Source organism: Erythrolamprus reginae, chromosome 6 (genome assembly GCF_031021105.1).
Source record: "Erythrolamprus reginae isolate rEryReg1 chromosome 6, rEryReg1.hap1, whole genome shotgun sequence".
Taxonomy (NCBI): Eukaryota; Metazoa; Chordata; class Lepidosauria; order Squamata; family Dipsadidae; genus Erythrolamprus; species Erythrolamprus reginae.
This window is the reverse complement of record NC_091955.1, coordinates 96,834,492-96,853,665: the sequence shown is the minus strand read 5'-3', so window position 1 is coordinate 96,853,665 and position 19,174 is coordinate 96,834,492. Positions and strand designations below refer to the sequence as shown.

Genomic DNA, 19,174 nt, shown 5'->3' with positions numbered 1-19,174 from the left:
TTTGTCATTATCTAATCTATATCTCTATTATCTCCTATCATCTCATTTCTATATATTAACATCCATTATCTGTGTCATTATCTAATCTACTGTATATCTCTATTATCACCTATCTATCATCTCATTATCATCTATATATATTCTATCTATCATCTATTTATTTATTTATCCATCCATCTCATTATAGAAACATAGATGACTGACGGCAGAAAAAGACCTCATGGTCCATCTAGTCTGCCCTTATACTATTTCCTGCATTTTATCTTACAATGGATATATGTTTATCCCAGGCATGTTTAAATTCAGTTACTATCTCTCATTAATTTATGTATCTGTTTTTCTTTTTATCTTTCTATCTATCCATTCATCCACCTATCATCACATTATCTTCTATCTATCTATCCATCCATCATCTATTTATATCTATCATCTGTATCCACCCATATCTATGTCTGTCTTATATCTATCTACCTACCTAATCTACCTACCTACCCATCTTGTATATTATCATCTATCATTAATTTATGAATATCTCTATTATCATCTATTGATCGATCATCTCACCATCCGTGTATACCTCTATTATCTACTATCTATTCTAGTAACTGTTCTTCATATGTGAGGCCTTTGATCATCTTAGTTGCTCTTCTTTGCATTTCTCCCAAAGTCTGAACATCCTTGTTTTGTAACGTGGTGAGCAAGTGGGTGCAAGTCTTCCAGGCGGGGCCTCCCTAAGGCGGCGTATTTCTCTCGGTTTCAATTCCAGGCCTCCGTTTCTACAACTGAAGGCTCCATTGGCTTTTTGGGGCTGCTTTTTGATGGGGGAGGAGAAAGAAGAAGAGAAGGGGGGAAAGGAAGAGGGAATGAAGGCAAAGGAGATAGAAGAGGAGGAGGATGTTAGCCATCAGCCCTACAGGCAAGCAAGGGAAAAGAGGATGGGCCCTGGAGTCCCACGTGGATGATGGATCATGGAGTCCTCCTCAAACTCCAAGGGCCTTCAAAGCCCGCCCAGGATCTCCCAAAGCGGCCATGCCGCGCGGAGGCTTCTGGGAATTGCAGTCTCGCCGCTCGGTGGGGAGGGGAGAACAGGAATCCGCAGCTTTCACTGCCCAGAACTGCAGCTCCCGAGAGCCTCCGCGCGTTGACAAGCCTCCCTCAACTCAAACTCCTCCTCCCCGGCGCAAAGGCCGCCGGGAGCGGCAGTCTGGGAAAGCCGGCTGGCCGCTCTGGGCAACTGGGCGCGGGACTCGTTTTCCCGGCGTGCCCCGCGCCGGCGCCCGCGCGCCGGTGGGCGTGTCCATCCCTGAGGAAGGCGGGCGGGAGGGCGGGAGCCCGGCGGGCGGGCGGGCAGGCAGGCAGGCGAGGCGGCTTCGGGGATGATGTCGGTGCGGGTGGCGGCCCCGCCGGCCGTGGAGCTGAAGGAGCTGGCCGGGCCTCTGGACAAGCCTCCCGCCGCCGCCGCCGCTCCCCCCGGGCCCTGCTCACCGCCTCACGCGGAGCCCGGCGTGGCCTTGGCGGGCGAGAAAGCGGCGCCCCCCGGCTCGGCCCTGGCCAAAGCCCCGCAGGCCTCGGCCATGAAGCGCTGCGAGCCGCCGCTCCGGCTGAGCGGCCACGGGGGCGACGGGGCGGGCGGGCCGCTGTGCGAGGCGCTGGTCAGCCCCGACGGGACCGTCACGGAGGCGCCGCGCACCGTCAAGAAGGTAAGCCCCCCGCCCCCCTCCCTCGGGACTACAAAGCCCATCGTCTCCGCCCGGCCCCCCGCCTTCCTGCAGGAGGACCCGGCCACCGCCCGAATGGTTGCTCCCCCTCCCTCCTCTAGCCTCTTAGGGTCGATGGGAGTTGTAGTCCCTGGGAAGGGAGGTGGACTCTCCTCCCTTCGAGACTACAGGGCCCATCGTCCTCGACCCCCATCCATGCGGAGGACCCGACGACTGCCAGAATGGCTCCCCCTTCCTCTGGCCCCTTAGGGTTGATGGGGGTTGTAGTCCCTGGGGAGGGAGAATCTCCTCCCATCGGGACTACAAAGCCCATTGTCTCTGCCCGGCCCCCTCCCTCCTAGCGGAGGACACAAAAACTGCCAGAATGGCTCCCCATTTCCCCACCCGTCTTGCCCCTTAGTGGGTTGATGGGGGTTGTAATCCCTTGGGAAGGGAGGGGGCAATCTCCTCCCCCCGCGATTACAGAGCCCATCGTCCCCGGCCCCCTCCCTCCTGGAGGAGGACCCGACTGTCAGGATGGTTCCCCAACTCTTCTTGCTCCTTAGGATTGGTGGGAGTTGTAGTCCCTGGGAAGGAAGGTGGGAATGATCAACTCCTCTTGGGACTACAGGGCCCATCGTCTCCTGACCCACTTTGCAAAGAACCCGACTGCCAGAATCGTTGCCCTCTCAACTCCTCTTGCCTGTGGGGATTGAGCTTGATGGGGAAAATAGTTCCTGGGCAGGGAGGGGGAGTCTCCTCCCCTCGGGACTACAGGGCCCATCCTCCTCTGCCCCTCCTTGCAGAGGACCGGGCTGCCAGAATGGCTCCCCTCCACTCCTCCCCCACTCCTCTTGCCCTTTGGGGTTGGGCTTGATGAGAGTTGTAGTCCCTGGGCAAGGAGGGGAGGAATCTCCTCTCAGGACTACAGGGCCCATCGTCCACTACCCCTCCCACACCGGCCGGTTATTTTTGCAGAGAACCTGACTGCCAGAATGGCTCCGCTCCCCCACTCCACCTCTTGCCCTTGGGAATTGGGGTTGATGGGCATTGTAGTCCCCAGGAAATCTCCTAGGGATGGGGAGGGAGAGTTCCGGGGGGGGGGGGTCTTGCCCTTTGCATTTTGGGGGGCGGGGCTGAAGGTCTTTGCAGTTGGGAGGATGGGGGGCTCTTTCCCTTTGTCGCCTGGGTGGGGGGCATTGAGGGTCTTCCTTTGGAGTCTTGGGGGGTGGCTGTTTGGGGGGGGGTCTTGCCTTCTGCTTTGGAAAGGGTCTGAAGGCTTTTTGCAGCCTGGGGGGGTAGATTGGGGCTTTTAGCCTGGGGGGGGTTATGGGGGTCTTTGCCGCCTTGGAGGGTGGTGGGTGTTCTTTGCAACCTGGGGCTCGGCAGCCAATGCGGGTGGGTGAGTTGAGGGTCTTGGCAGCCTGGAAAAAATTGTGGGATGGGGGGGGAGGGTCTTGCCCTTTGCAGACTTGCAGATGGGGGGGAGGTTGTCGAGGGTCTTTGCAAACAGGGGCGTGGGGGGGGGATCTTGCTCTTTGAAATCTGAGGGTCTTTTCATAGAAACCTAGAAGATTGACGGCAGAAAAAGACCTCCTGGTCCTTCTCATCTGCTCTTAGACTATTTCCTGGATTTGATCTTAGGATGGATCTATGTTTATCCCAGGCATGTTTAAATTCAGTGACTGTGGATTGCCCAACCATGTCTGCTGGAAGTTTGCTCCAAGCATCTACTACTCTTTCAGTCAAATAATATTTTCTCACGTTGCTTCTGATCTTTCCCCCAACTGACTTCAGATTGTGCCCCCTGGTTCTTGTGTTCACTTTCCTGCTAAAAACACTTCCCTCCTGAACCTTATTTAACCCTTTAACATATTTAAATGTTTCCATGATGTCCCCCCTTTCCCTTCTGTCCTCCGGACTCTGCAGATGGAGTCCATGAAGTCTTTCCTGATACGTTTTATGCTTAAGACCTTCCACCATTCTTGTAGCCCGTCTTTGGACCCCTTCAATTTTGTCAATATCTTTTTGTAGGTGAGGTCTCCAGAACTGAACACAGTATTATTCCAAATGGGGTCTCACCAGCGCTCTATACAGCGGGATCACAATCTCCCCCTTCCTGCTTGTTATACCTCTAGTTATGCAGCCAAGTGTTCTACTCGCTTTCCCTACCGCCTGGCCGTACAGGGGTTTCCTTTGCCGCCTGGACGGGTGGCAATGCTGCAGCCTTGGGGATTTGGGTGGAGGGTCTTTGCACCCTAGGGGGAAGATCAAGAGTCTTGCCCCTTTGAAGCCTCGAGGGGGGTTAAGGAGTCTGGGAGGGGGGCTCTTGCCCTTTGCAGCCTGGAGGGACATTGGGGGTCTTTGGGGGAGCTATCGAGGGTCTTTGCAGCCCAGTTCAGGCTGTGGCTCTTGCCTTTTGCAACCTGGGGGGGGGGGAGATTGGAGGGTCTTTGCAGTGTAGGGGCGATTGGGGTAGCCTTAAGTGGGGGGGGGGGGGCAGAGAGTCTTTGCAACAGCTATGGGTCGGAGATTTTGCCCTCTACACCTGGGAGAAATTGGGGGTCTTGCAACCCGCTTCCTCCTAGGATTTGGGGTGAGCCTGGCCAGAGAGGGGGGCAGTTGGCCAAAGAGCCCTTGATATCCCTTCTGCCATCTTGGTAGCCCCCATCTGGAGCTTGTTATGACTTACTGGTTTTTAAAAAAAAAATTTTTTTTAATTGAAATATATGTAGTTTGAAAACATATAACCACTTAAGACAAACAATTATGCACACATAAACAGGGAAAAAATATTCAATTGGCCTAATCTGGGTGGCAAGCCCCCCCCCCCCCCGCCAGCTGTGGCTCTTGCGCACCTTATTGGAAGAGAAAGCATGCTCGCTTGGCCTGGTCCCAGCCATGTCAGCAGCCTCGCTTGGCACTGCCAGGAGGCCTTGAGTGTGCCAAGCATGGACATGCCCCTCTTCAGAACAGCTCCTTCCGAAGCGCACGCTTGGCATCTTTCATTATGTCTTCTGGCTCCGTAGAAAGAGCAGTTTTATGCATGTATACATTGCTTTTATCCAGCGTACACTGCTCAAAAAAATAAAGGGAAGACTCAAAGAACCCATCCTAGATCTGAATGAATGAAATATTCTCATTGAATCCTTTGTTCTGTACAAAGATGAATGTGCTGACAACAAAATGAAATTGATGGCCAATCAGTGTTGCTTCCTAAGTGGACAGTTTGATTTCACAGAAGTTTGATCTACTTGGAGTTATATTTATTTATTTATTTATTTATTGGATTTGTATGCCGCCCCTTTCCAGAGACTCGGGGCGGCTAACAGCGACAATAAAACAGTGTACAATAGTAATTTGGTATTGATGATTAAAAATCAATTAATATAAAAACCAAACAGACATACATACATACCATGCATAGAATTGTAAAGGCCTAGGGGGAAAGAGGATCTCAATTCCCCCCATGCCTGGCGGCAGAGGTGGGTTTTAAGTTGTTTTGTTTAACTGTTCCCTTTATTTTTTTGAGCAGTGTATGTCTCTCCTTTATCTCCTATATTGTATCTACTATTCTTCTATTATTCTTATACTACTCTCATAATATCCTTCTATTCTCTTATTGATATATTCTACTTCTAAATTTTCACTTCTATTCTTTCTCTAATATATTTTACTCGAGTATAACCTCTATAACCTTCATTGGGTATTATTGTGCATTGGACAAAATAAATAAATAAAATAAATAAGTAACCGAGTAGTTGATGCATGGAACTCACTAACAGACTCTGTAGTATCATCACCCAACCCCCCCAAACTTTACCCTTAGACTGTCCACTGTTGACCTCTCCTGATTCCTAAGAGGTCAGTAAGGGGCGTGCATAAGTGCACCAGCATGCCCTCCATCCCTGTCCTCATGTTTTCCCCTTACTAGTATCATGTATGTAAATATTTTATCTTTGTATCCCACCGATACATACTTGACAAAACAAAGAAACCTCGGAGAGGAGTGGAATAGAAATACAATTAATAAATAATAAACAAACAAATATACTCTTTGCTCATTGTGGCTCTGGGAATAAGAGAGAGAGAGCTAGTTTGGTCTAAAACATTGGTTCTCGACCTTTTTAATGCCGAGACCCTTTAATGCAGCTCCTCATGTTGTGGTGACCCCCAACCACAAGTCTAGCGTCAATTCTCCCTACAGAGCATGAATCTGATTGGCAGGAAGGTCAGAAGGATAGATTGTAAAAATATGGTCGGATTGTAAAAATAGGTTCCAAGGCGCCGGAATAGCAGCTTTAGTTCCTAACACCAGGGGAAATGTGTCTTTTCCCAGGGTCTCAGGCGACCCCTGTGAAATGGTCCTTCGACCCCCAAAGGGATCCCGACCCCCACGTGGAGAACCACTGGTCTAAGCAGTTAAGGCACCAGGCTAGAAAACTTGGGAGATTGAGGGTTCTAGTCCTCCTTGGGCATGAAAGCCACCTTCGTAACTTTGGGCCTATCTCCCCCCCCCCCCCCCTTTCAGTTTTGCTCTCCCTTAAATTACATGGCGGTGAGTAGATTCTAAGGTAGAACCTATATTTGGGCATCATCACATTTTTCTTCCCTGACATTTCCTAAGGCTGTGTACCTGCCCTCTTCATTACAGGTGGACAAAAATGGAGACCTGGCTATGGTATATTTAACTCGGAAAGCTTTCAATCCTTCCACAGTCCAATATTTGTCTGTCTGTCTATATATCTATTATTAGATTTTGAAGGGTCCTTGCAGGTCATCTAGTCCAACTCCCTCCTTTTGCAGGAGACGCTATATCATGGTAGTCCAATAGCGGTCCAGTTTTATCTTGAAGGTCACTAGGGTTGGAGCGTCCACACCTCTGCGGGCAAGCCGTTCCACTGGTTGGTCCTTCTCACCGTCAGAAAGTTCCTCCTTATTTCCAGGTTGAATCTCTCCTTGGACAGCTTCTTGTCTGGCGCTTTGGAAAAGAATGTGACCCCCTCCTCCCTGTGGCAGCCCCTCAAGTATTTGAAGGCTGCTATCATGCCCCCCCTCCGTGTCCTCCTCGTTGCTAGACTGTCCATGCCCAATTTGAGGGGCTGCTCCCCAAAAGAGGGGGGTCCATCTATTCTCCAAAGCACCTGAGGGTAGAAGAAGCAGCAATGGGTGGAAACTAAACAAGGAGAGAAGCAACTTGGAACAAAGGAGAAATTTTCCAACAGTTAGAACAATGGAACAGCCTGTCTCCAGAAGTGGTGAATGCTCCAACAGTGGAAGTTTCCAGGAAGGGATTAGACAGCCCTGTGTCTGAAATAATACGGGGCAGTGATGACTGACCTTTTCCAGACTGTGTGTGAACCCCCAAAATACAATGCATGTGCATGCGGCCCACCTCCGCGCATACATGTGCCCCCACATGCTCAGCAGAGATCGAAGACCAGCTGGCTGGTGGGAGGCACAAGCGCATCCGTGGCAGAGCTGTGCTGGGGCAACAGCTCGTGTTCCCGTAGAGAGGGCGTTGCGTGGCACTTCTGGCCCAAGTGCCCAAGGTTGGCCATCAGGGATATCCGTTCTCCAGCTTCTGCAGGGGGGTTGGGCTAGAAGACCTCCAAGGTCCCTTCCGACTCTTGTTACTCTGTTTAAATTGTCTTTAAATCCTTTTTCTGTACGATATGATTTGCAAAGACATTCTCCGGAGAGACTTCTGATAAGAGCGGAGCGGAATTAGCTCCTATTTTTGTTGTATGTTTGTTGTTTATGTTTTGTCTTGTTTTGAATAAAATTAAAAAAATAAATAAAAATAAAAAAAATAAACAGAACATTCAAAGAACACACCCTAGATCTGAATGAATGAAATATTCTCATTGAATACAGTACTTTGTTCTGTACAAAGTTGAATGTGCACAACAGCAGGTGAAATTGATTGTCCATCAGTGTCGCTTCCTAAGGGACAGTTTGATTTCACAGAAGTTGTATTTACCTGGAGTTATATTGTGTTGTTTAAGTGTTCCCTTTATTTTTTTGAGCAGTGTACATTAACACTTTTTATGATACCTATGTCAATTGTTATTTTGCGCTTATTTACTATTCTATCTATTTCTACTATCATTATAGTTTTAATATCTCTAAGAAACAAAATTCTAACACCTATAAATAGTATGTATATTTCTTATTAATATAATATGATATTATAGAAACCTAGAAGACTGACGGCAGAAAAAGACCTCCTGGTCCATCTAGTCTGCCCTTATACTATTTCCTGTATTTTATCTTACAATGGATCTATGTTTATCCCAGGCATGTTTAAATTCAGTTACTGTGGATTTATCTACCACGTCTGCTGGAAGTTTGTTCCAAGGATCTACTACTCCTTCAGTAAAATAATATTTCCTCACGTTGCTTTTGATCTTTCCCCCAACTAACTTCAGATTGTGCCCCCTTGTTGTTGTGTTCACTTTCCTATTAAAAACACTTCCCTCCTGAACCTTATTTAACTCTTGAACATATTTAAATGTTCCGATCATGTCCCCCCTTTCCCTTCTGTCCTCCAGACTCTACAGATTGAGTTCATTAAGTCTTTCCTGATACGTTTTATACTTATGGTCATTTGTCCTTAATTTGTACCCTAATTTGACCCCAAAATTTTGGAAGTGTGGCTATAAAAACGAGTCTTATCGTATGTGGTGGACCTGCCATATGATACAAAAATTTTGGTATAAAATTAAAAATTGGTTAGCAGAGATAACCAAGCAACAAATTAGAAAGAAAGCAGAAACATTTCTCCTTGGGATTCTAGATAGAAATATAGAAAAAAAGAACCAATATATAATACTACTACACATCCTCACACCTGTTGAGCATTTTACTGGGATAATATTGGAAACAAGGTTGTTGTTTAAGTGTTCCCTTAATTTTTTTGAGCAGTGTACAGTATTTTGAAGACCGCGAAAGATTCCCAGCGCTTCCGGAGCTTCCGCCAGAATTCTTTCCCAGGGTAAACGGAGCGAAAGGCAAACAGGTGGAAGCCTCAGGAGGGATTGTTGCCCTCGAATAACTGAGATAAAGCAGTGTCTTCTGGGTCCAGGAGTGTTGCTTTGCCTGATATGATACATGGTTCTCGGGCTTAACAGGCCAGCTTGAGAATGACTTTTGCAAGCCCCTCCGTTTTATGACTGAAGCACCATAAAGGTGGAATTTTCATCATAAATTTTTTTCTCCAACATAAAGTAAAAAAATATATACTGCTAAAAAAAATATAAAGGGAACCCTTAAACAACGCAATATAACTCCAAGTAAATCGAAATGTCTATGAAACCAAACTGTCCACTTAGGAAGCAACACTGATTGACAGTCAATTTCACCTGCTGTTGTGCACATTCAACTTTGTACAGAACAAACTATTCAATGAGAATATAACAGTGTATATAACTTATAGTATACAGACAGATCATATCAAGGTGTGCTTGCTTACTAAACAGAAGAGTGTTTAATTGATTTTTGCCTATTATAGACAGAGGACAGACAGCATACATTATAATGAAATTTCATTGTCTTAACTCTCAAGTAGTCACCATCTCCAACATATACTATAGAAACGCGACAGAATAAATAAAATAAAATACAAAAATTATGCACATACCCACATACCCAAAAACCACAGTCTAGGTTGGCTGTGTGCTTGTACATGGCGAGAGAAACGAATCTTGTGAGTTTACCAGACGGGTGGCCTAGGGAACAAAGCTGTTGCAGAATCTGGAAGCGTAGAAGATTTTGAGAAGGAATTGTCCCCAATGGTTTGGTGGCTGGATGGAGGTTGATAAAACCCCCCTGAATAAAACGTCCTGGCCACAGACAGATAGGGAAAAGCCTTCGCAGAAGAGATCGACAAGGTTTGTGCTAATTGAAATAACCAGCATCGCAAATATTCCAGGGTTCGGTTTATTAGTTTATTAGTTCGGTTTATTTAAATAACGCAGAGGTCTCTAAACTTGTCAACATTTAAGACTTGTGGGACTTCAACTCCCAGAATTCCCCAGACAGCATCTGAAGTCTGAAGCATCTCAAGTCTTAAAAGTTGCCAAATCTGGAGACCCTTGGAATATTCCATTGCGCTGAGCTAGCCTTATGTTGCCGCATGATATCTGTATCTACCAAGAGTAGTGGATGCTTGGAACAAACTTCCAGCAGATGTGATTGGTAAATCCACAGTCACTGAATTTAAACCTGCCTGGGATAAACATATATCCACCCTAAGATAAAATACAGGAAATAGTAGAAGGGCAGACGAGATGGACCAGGAGGTCTTTTTCTGCTGTCAATCTTCTATGTTTCTATGTAGCAAAAATCGTTTGGCACGGGGTCATCCATTAACATTTTGGCATCTCCTGTTAATTTATAAACCCCAATCGAATGATGTGTTTATAGAAGGAATAAATATTAATCTTGGTGGGATGTTACGCATTTTCCGGCTATCAAAACGCCTGTCAAATTTACCGGAATAAAGATTGACGTGGCATTAAAATGTAGATCCGTTCCACTGCTTAAAAACCATTTCTTGGGACTGAACTGCAAACTGCAGTTCATTGCAAACGGTGCTGCCTGGGTCTGGTTGCTGGGGGAACCGAAAAGTTGTCCTAATAAACCCTCAATAAACCCGAAGCTAAAATAATCTGCTTAGATGATATTGCAAATGGCGTGATTCAGAACCGAAAAGCCAAGCGTTTGCGTCTCTTCGCACTTTGGGATTAGAACGGGAAACCAGTGGATTCTGTTTCCTCTTCCGCCTTAAACATGGTAACATAAATTAAATCATTGTGTGCGGGAGAACCTTAAGTTATATTAAGTCCTGAGATTTGCAGAATTTAATTAGACAAAAATCTTTAATCAGTTGGATTAAAACATTCAACCTTGCCAACTTGAAGTTGGGTGGACTTCAACTTATTTTTAATTTTTTTATTTATTAGATTTGTATGCCGCCCCTCTCCGAAGACTCAGGGTGGCTAACAACAATATAAAAAGACAATGGAAACAAATCTAATGTTAAAAACAATCTAAAAAACCCCAATTTAAAAAACCACTCATACATACAAGCATACCATGTATAAATTCTATAAGCCTAGGGGGAAGAGAAATTTCAGTTCCCCCATGCCTGACGACAGAGGTGGGTTTTAAGGAGCTTGTGAAAGGCAAGGAGGGTGGGAGCAACTCTAATATCTCGGGGGAGCTGGTTCCAGAGGGTCGGGGCCACCATAGAGAAGGCTCTTCTCCTGGGTCCCACCAAACGACATTGCTTAGTCGACGGGACCCGGAGAAGGCCAACTCTGTGGGACCTAACCGGTCGCTGGGATTCGTGCGGCAGAACTCCCAGAATTCCCTAGCCAGCAGTGTTCCCTCTAATTTTGGGGGGGGGGGTGGAAAAGTATAGTGTCTGAGCCGCAGTCCCTTCGGGACTGGGCGGCACAGAAATAATAAATAAACAAACAAACAAACCAATAAAAAACCCACCCTGTTTTGCCTCAGAGAATTTCAAAATAAAATCCTGTACTGTGTGTCTATAACAGTGAGCTCCTAATAGGGCAACTCTATCAATATCAAAATGCCACTTAAATAGTTGAGCTAGTTTCAAACTAGATTTTGATTTTCTTTCTCTCTTCCTTCCTCTCTTTTTTCTATCTGTTTCTCTCTCTTCCTCTCTCTCTCCTTCCCTCTCTCTCTTTCCCTCTCGGCTTCTGGGCAGGTTTGGAAAACTCTGAGTTGATGATGATTTTTAAGTGAGCGATTGCTCACTGCTCAGCTTAGAGGGAACTATGCCAGTATCTTAAAGTTGTCCACACAGTGATGTCTAACCTTTTTGTCACTGCGTGCCGAAAGAATATGCACATGTACCCATAATGCAATGCCTGCGCATGTGCTATTGGCTCTGCGCATGAGTGCTTGTCCTCTACATGCTACCTGTGGCACACATGCCATAGGTTTGCCACCACGGTCCCGGAACATTCAGTAGAAACATTAGCTTTTCCATACTGTTCAGGCTAGGAAAATAGAATAGTATAGAATATTCTTTATTGGCCAAATAAAAACACAACAAATACAAACTTAATGTAAACCGCTCCAAACTTGACTGCAGGAAATACGACTTCAATAACCGAGTAGTTGATGCATGGAACTCACTACCAGACTCTGTAGTATCATCACCTAACCCCCAAAACTTTATTTACCCTTAGACTGTCCATTGTTGACCTCTCCCGATTCCTAAGAGGTCAGTAAGGGCCGTGCCTAAGTGCACCAGCCTGCCTTCCGTCCCCTGTCCTTAACGTTCTTCCTTTTTACTAGTTGCAGGTATTTGAATTTTATTAATTTTTGACTTTTACTAATATCATGTATCTTAATCTTATCATATCTTCACTTGACAAAACAAAGAAATAAATAAAATAAGTAAATAAATGTGATTGGAGGCACGAGGAGTTTATACGCACAAAGCAACAAAACGATAAAACCAGTTTATCCAAGGTTCTGCTGGTGTGTTGCTTATTTTTCTAGGTTTCTGCCGTTGCGTGTCAGAAGTGACATTAACGGTTAACCTCAGGCTGGAAAATATAAAATGCTGCCTGAAATTATATGTGTGACGAGCGAGCTTGCCTTTGGACAAACTGTTTTGACAGCCTGGAATGGATTGGTGAGGTCAAATAAGGGCTTTCACGCAAAATTCTGCCTGTTACTTGATCTCAGATATGTATGTATGTATGTATGTATGTATGTATGTATGTATGTATGTATGTATGTATGTACACTCCTCAAAAAAATAAAGAGAACACTTAAACAACACAATATAACTCCAAGTAAATCAAACTTTAAAATCAATCTTCTGTGAAGTCAAACTGTCCACTTAGGAATCAACATTGATTGACCATCAATTTCACAGGCTGTTGGACACATTCAATTTTGTACAGAACAAATGATTCAATGAGAATATTTCATTCATTCAGAGCCAGGATGTGTTCTTTAAGTGTTCCCTTCATTTTTTTTTAGCAGTATATATGTGTGTGTACTGCATACAATATGTATATTTCTTGCTTTCCCTCTTTATCTGCCTTCCTTCCTTCCTTCCTTCCTCTCGCTTTCTTTCTCTGTCTTTTTCTTTCTGTCTTTCTTTCTCTATCTTTCTCTTTCCTTCCTTCCTCTCTCTCTCTCTCTCTCTCTCCCTTTCTTTCTTTCTTTCCCTCTTTATCTTCCTCCCTGCTTGCTTGCTTTCCCTCCTTATCTGCCTTCCTTCCTTTCTCTCGCTTTCTTTCTATGTCTTTTTCTTTCTGTCTTTTTTTCTCTATCTTCTTCATTCCTTCCTTCCTGTCTTTCTTTCTTTCTTTCTTTCTTTCTGTCTTTCTCTCGCTTTCTTTCTCTGTCTTTTTCTTTCTGTCTTTCTCTATCTTTCTCCTTCCTTCCTTTCTCTCTCTTTCTCTCTCTTTCTCTCTCTCTCTTTCTTTCTTTCCCTCTTTATCTTCCTCCCTGCTTGCTTGCTTTCCCTCTCTTTCTTGCTTCCTTCCTTCCCTCTCTTCCTATCTGTTTGCCCTTCAACATCTGTACTTCAGTGGAGCAGCAAAGTCCTTGAGATCCTCTGAGGCTGTTGCAGGTGTTGTTACCTAACACGCTGACATCATCCCTGTGAGGTGTGGGGTTCATTTCCTTGCAAACCTGGCTGGACAAGCTCTTGCATGTAAGCAGGGTCCAAACACCCCCCCCCCCTTAACTCCCTGCGCGATGAGGTAAGGCAATTGGGTAATAAAAGGTCTGCGAGCAAACCGCACTCCGGCTCGGAGAGCTCCCAGCAGCCCTCCATTCATTGATTCCATTTCTACAGCCGCCCTTCTCGCCTGCAGGACTCCAGGCAGCCAGATACAACCTGCCCCAGCTTCCCCTGTGTGCTGACAGCCATTGAACTAGCCCAAGGCTGCTGGGGTTGGGCGGGGCAGACCCCATGAGATTTGGGCCCCACGTAGAGGAGGGCAACGTTACGGAAGGCAGCCCTAAACCATGGCTGTCTCTGCCCAGTATCTATTTACAGTGGTACCTCTTCCTACAAACGCCTCTACTTACGAGCTTTTCTAGATAAGAACCATTCTGTTCTATTCCCTGTTCCATGTTCTAGTCCCTGTTCTATTCTCTGCTCAATTCCATGGTCTATTCCCTGTTCTATTCCCTCTTATATTCCATGGTCTATTTCTCATTCAGTGTGTGTGCCTCTATATTTTTGAGCAACCCAAAGAAGAGAGTTGCCTCCCGTGTCTACCTGAGGAAGCCAAAGAAGAGGGAAATTCCTGGAGAAGGCTCTTCAGGCTAGACTGGAAATTTAAAAGAAACCTTGGTAACCATTATCATTTCAATAGGCATTTGCATCCCTCCTAGGCAAACCAGTTGCCTCCAGCTGCAACCTTTTGTGTCTGGAGCCAGTATCTTTTCCATTGGTGGCTCGATTGACATGGGGGCTGTTTCCCTCCCTTATCTGTGCTAGCAAATGGCTCCCAGAGGGAGCTGCAAAGAGCAGCCATCCTACTGTCTCTAGAAAGAAAGCATGCGGCTTCTATCCTTTTTTATTTAAAAAAATCAGTATTGTTTTGCTAAGAAGGTACAATGGAGTGGAATAGAATAGAATGCAAAAGGAACACAGCAAAATTAGGATAGAAGGTACATAGAATCAGAATAATAAGGAATTGAATAAAGTAAAATAGAACAGGATAACATGGTTGGAAGGAACTTTAGAGGTCTTCTAGTCTAACCCCCTGCTTGGGCAGGAAGCCCTTATACCATTTCAGACACATGATTCTCCAATTTTCTTAAAAACCGCCAGTGTTGGAGCACTTACAACTTTTGGAGGTGAAGTTCTGGCGTATTTAGTGGAAAGTAGAGCCAAGGTTTAAGATGGGTGGACTTCCACTCCCAGAATCCTCTAGTGAGCATGCTTTGAGATGGGTGGACTTCCACTCCCAGAATCCTCTAGTGAGCATGCTTTGAGATGGGTGGACTTCCTCTCCCAGAATCCTCTAGTGAGCATGCTTTGAGATGGGTGGACTTGAACTCCCAGAATCCTCTAGTGAGCATGCTTTGAGATGGGTGGACTTCCACTCCCAGAATCCTCTAGTGAGCATGCTTTGAGATGGGTGGACTTCAACTCCCAGAATCCTCTAGTGAGCATGCTTTGAGATGGGTGGACTTCCACTCCCAGAATCCTCTAGTGAGCATGCTTTGAGATGGGTGGACTTCCACTCCCAGAATCCTCTAGTGAGCATGCTTTGAGATGGGTGGACTTCAACTCCCAGAATCCTCTAGTGAGCATGCTTTGAGATGGGTGGACTTCCACTCCCAGAATCCTCTAGTGAGCATGCTTTGAGATGGGTGGACTTCCACTCCCAGAATCCTCTAGTGAGCATGCTTTGAGATGGGTGGACTTCAACTCCCAGAATCCTCTAGTGAGCATGCTTTGAGATGGGTGGACTTCAACTCCCAGGATCTACAAGAATGGTGGAAGGTCTTAAGCATAAAACGTATCAGGAAAGACTTAATGAACTCAATCTGTATAGTCTGGAGGACAGAAGGAAAAGGGGGGACATGATCGAAACATTTAAATATGTTAAAGGGTTAAATAAGGTTCAGGAGGGAAGTGTTTTTAATAGGAAAGTGAACACAAGAACAAGGGGACACAATCTGAGGTTAGTTGGGGGAAAGATCAAAAGCAACATGAGAAAATATTATTTTACTGAAAGAGTAGTAGATCCTTGGAACAAACTTCCAGCAGACGTGGTAGATAAATCCACAGTAACTGAATTTAAACATGCCTGGGATAAACACAGATCCATCCTAAGATAAAATACAGAAAATAGTATAAGGGCAGACTAGATGGACCATGAGGTCTTTTTCTGCCGTCAGACTTCTATGTTTCTATGTTTCTATGAATCCTCTAGTGAGCATGCTTTGAGATGGGTGGACTTCCACTCCCAGAATTCCACAGCCAACATGCTTTAATATAAACGAACTTTGATTTCCAGAATTCCCCAGCTTACATTTCTCCTTTTCAAACTAATTGTCCTACTCAAACTCTTTCCACTTTTTGCTGGAAAGATGACAGGGAAACTAACGGGAACAATGGCAAATGGAACCAAGCCCAGCTGCACCATCTGCCTTTGTTCTCCTGGCTGACATTTCCCAAGCAAGCTGTCCATCATCTTTCCTCCTCTCCCTTTTTCTCCTCTGCCCATTTTTGTCACTCGTTCTCGGTGCCTTTTCCTTGCGTCCCCAAAGTTCTCTCTCATCTCAAGCCAGGTTCTGTTTATCCTGGGCTTTCTGATTGGCTCACCAGTCCCCAAACATGGCCACTTTAAGACTTGTGGACTTCCACTCCCAGAATTCCATAGCTGGCTGGAGAATTCTGGGAGTTGAATCCACAAGTCTTAAAGTGGCCACGTTTGAAGACCTCTGGCCTATCTGAAAGTCAGCTTTCGAAGTTTGCCCTTTGCAAAAAGGATACATCCGGCCAGTTTTGATTTAGGACCATTTTGTAAGGAAAAGGGGCAAAGGAGGGAAGAAGAAAGGAAGGGAAGGAAGGAAGGAGGAAGGAAAAAGAAAGGAAGAATGAGAAAGAGAAGGAAGAATAAGTGGGAAGGAGGGAAGAAAGAAAGAAGGGAGGGAAGGAGGAAGGAAGGAAAAAGAAAGGAAGAAAGGAAGAATGAGAAAGAAGGAAGAAAAAGTGGGAAGGAGGGAAGAAAGAAAGGGAGGGAGGAGAAAGAGGGAAGGAGGGAAGAAATAAGGGATAGTGGGAAGGAGGGAGGAGAAAGGGAAGAAAGAAAGAAGGAGAAAGGGAAGGAGGGAAGAAATAAGGGATGGTGGGAAGGAGGGAGGAGAAAGGGAAGGAGGGAAGAAGGAAGGGAGGGAAGGAGGAAGGAAGGAAAAAGAAAGGAAGAAAGAATGAGAAAGAGAAGACAGAAAAAGTGGGAAGGAGGGAAGAAAGAAAGAAGGAAGGGAGAGAGGAGAACGGAAGGAAGAAATAAGTGATGGTGGGAAGGAGGGAGGAGAAAGGGAAGGAGGAAGAGGGACTTGTATGTATAAGTATGTATATGTTTGTTTTCTGTCCTTTCGTTGGTAAAAGCTGATTTGGAGGCAAGCCTGTAACCTAGAGGTTAATATCATTTACTGGTTCAAATCCTGGTGTCTAACTGACAAGAGCATAACAAGCTCGAAATAGATGTATACTAGTCTCCCTTGTTTTTCAGTTATCAGCAAAATATGTTATACACACACACACACACACACTTTCCCCCAAAACAAGACCTCCCCAATAGGGCTTTTGAATGCAAGGCAATAAGGCCAAGCACTTATTTCAGGGTTAAAAAAAGAAATAAAAATAAGACAAGGTCTTAGGGTTCGGGGAAACGTGGTAGGTGGCATCCTCCTTGACCTGCCCCCTGGTTGTGAGATGTTTCCCTTGTGTGAGGAGAGGATTACACCGGGAAGGCTGATCTTTGTTGTGGAGATCAACAGTGAAGTTGCAAGGCCTCTCAAATGCACCCTGAGGGGGCCACACCTGAAGAGGCCACCTGCTTAGTCCCCATCGGAGGTTCACCTTGTGCTACCAGGCAGCAAAAAACGCTTTCAGGGGTGTTTTTTTCCTAGTCCAACTCAAGCAGGAGACATCATTTCTGACACGTCTAGTCTCTTCTTGAAATCCTCCAGGGATGGGAGCACCCACAAATTTCTGGTGGCAAGCTGTTCCACTGGTGAATTGGATGTTTACCTACGAGACTGCCTTCTGCCGCATGAATCCCAGCGGCCGATTAGGTCCCCCAGAGTTGGCCTTCTCCAGGCCCCGTCGACAAAACAACGTCGTTGGATTCTTTTTAATTTTTATGAAATCTAGTTCAATAAAATACTTTATTGTATGCTTTCTTTTATTGTGTAAAAGTCTTAAAAGTTCCCAAGATTGGAGATCCCTGGTTTATTTCCATCTCTATCTCTTTCATTTCACTGGTGTTTCATCCTCTCTTCCTTTCTAACCCACTTAGAGGAAAGTGGTAAAAATGACTTTTTTTAAAAAAATAAAAAAAATTTAAATTAATTTTTTTTTAAATTTTTTTTATTTCAGATACAGTATATACATTTAAAGAGACATTTTCTCAACCAATACATCTTTACATTCACCGTCAAAGCAAGCCAAAAAATAAATGAAAGAGAAAACCATAGACATAACAAAAACATACTTACTGTACATAACATACATTGACCGCTTAGTTTTAGCTTATCCGTTTATCATACGGTGAGTATTACCAGCGGATACTCTTCGGACATAAGTATAACCAATTTTTAAATAACTTTCGTTCTTTGATCCTTTTTCTCTATCCTCTCGCCTATATAGTCAATTGTTACAAAGTTCTTCAATAAATCTAATATTTTTAAACCCTTTAAAACTTATTCACAAGTATTCCTTTTTTCAAGCCACTCATAAAATTCTTTCCATATATTAAAATGACTTTTTAAAATACTAAATATTTAAATATGTGAACCAGAAGTGCAGTGTTTGTTTTATTTATTTTTTAAAATGAATTTAGGCTCAGTCTGGTGGAGGCTGATAAGAGTTTCGGCTTTTCTGATTAAAAAAAAATGCTTTGATTTAACATGTTTGCTCTCAGCTGTGATAGGGGTTATCGGCTTACCTTTCTCACCGGGAAGCCGGTTCAATGTCAGAAAAGGACCCCCCCCCCCCCCCCCCGGTTTCCTAGATAACATTCTTTTCTTTAAAATATGTCCTTAGACTTGTCTCCAGCTGATACGGCCCCAATTGTCCTTCAAAACAGTTTATATAGGTGACGCTTATGCATTTTGTAACCTCTACTCCAGTGTATCCCAACCTTGGCAGCTTGAAGATGTGTGGACTTCAACTCCCAGAATTCCTCAGCCAGTATAGGATCAGTCTAGAAACCAGGAGTTCTAAGTCCAGCCTTAGGCAGGAAAGCTGGCGGGGCGTCTTTAGGCCTATCACCAGGAGACGGTGATTTATAGTCTGACCATAGGCACAAAATCAGCTGGGTGATTTTGGACCAATCACCAGGTGATGGTAAATTCTAGTCCCGCCTTAAGCCTAAAAGGCAGCTGGGTGACTTTGGACCAATCACCAGGAGACGGGGAGTTCTAGTCCCGCCTTAAGCCTAAAAGGCAGCTGGGTGACTTTGGAGCAATCGCCAGGAGACAAGGGAGTTCTAGTTCCGCTTTAGGCATGAAAGACAACTGGGTGACTTTGGACCAGGAGATGGTGAATTCTAGTCCCGCCTTAGACATAAAAGGCAGCTGGGTGATTTTGAGCCACTCACCAGAAGACGTGAATTCTAGTCCCAGCTTAGGCGCGAAAGCTGGCTAGACAACTTCGGGCAAGTCCCTTTCTCCGTACTGAAGGAGTGGGTCCAGCAGTCACATGGGTTGCTCCTGTCCAATCCGTT

At 45.2% G+C, this 19,174-nt stretch overlaps 1 protein-coding gene across 1 annotated transcript in view; it reads left to right on the top strand.

The window, feature by feature from the left end:
- The first annotated feature begins 1,343 nt into the window (after positions 1-1,343).
- The window catches only part of AHCYL2 (adenosylhomocysteinase like 2), a 77,494-nt gene continuing 59,663 nt past the window's right edge, over positions 1,344-19,174 (top strand). Inside the window, exon 1 of the mRNA XM_070754502.1 lies at positions 1,344-1,700. Within this exon, the coding sequence (XP_070610603.1) occupies positions 1,377-1,700 (324 nt within the window). The 5' untranslated portion in view covers positions 1,344-1,376. The remainder of the gene's footprint in view (positions 1,701-19,174) is intronic.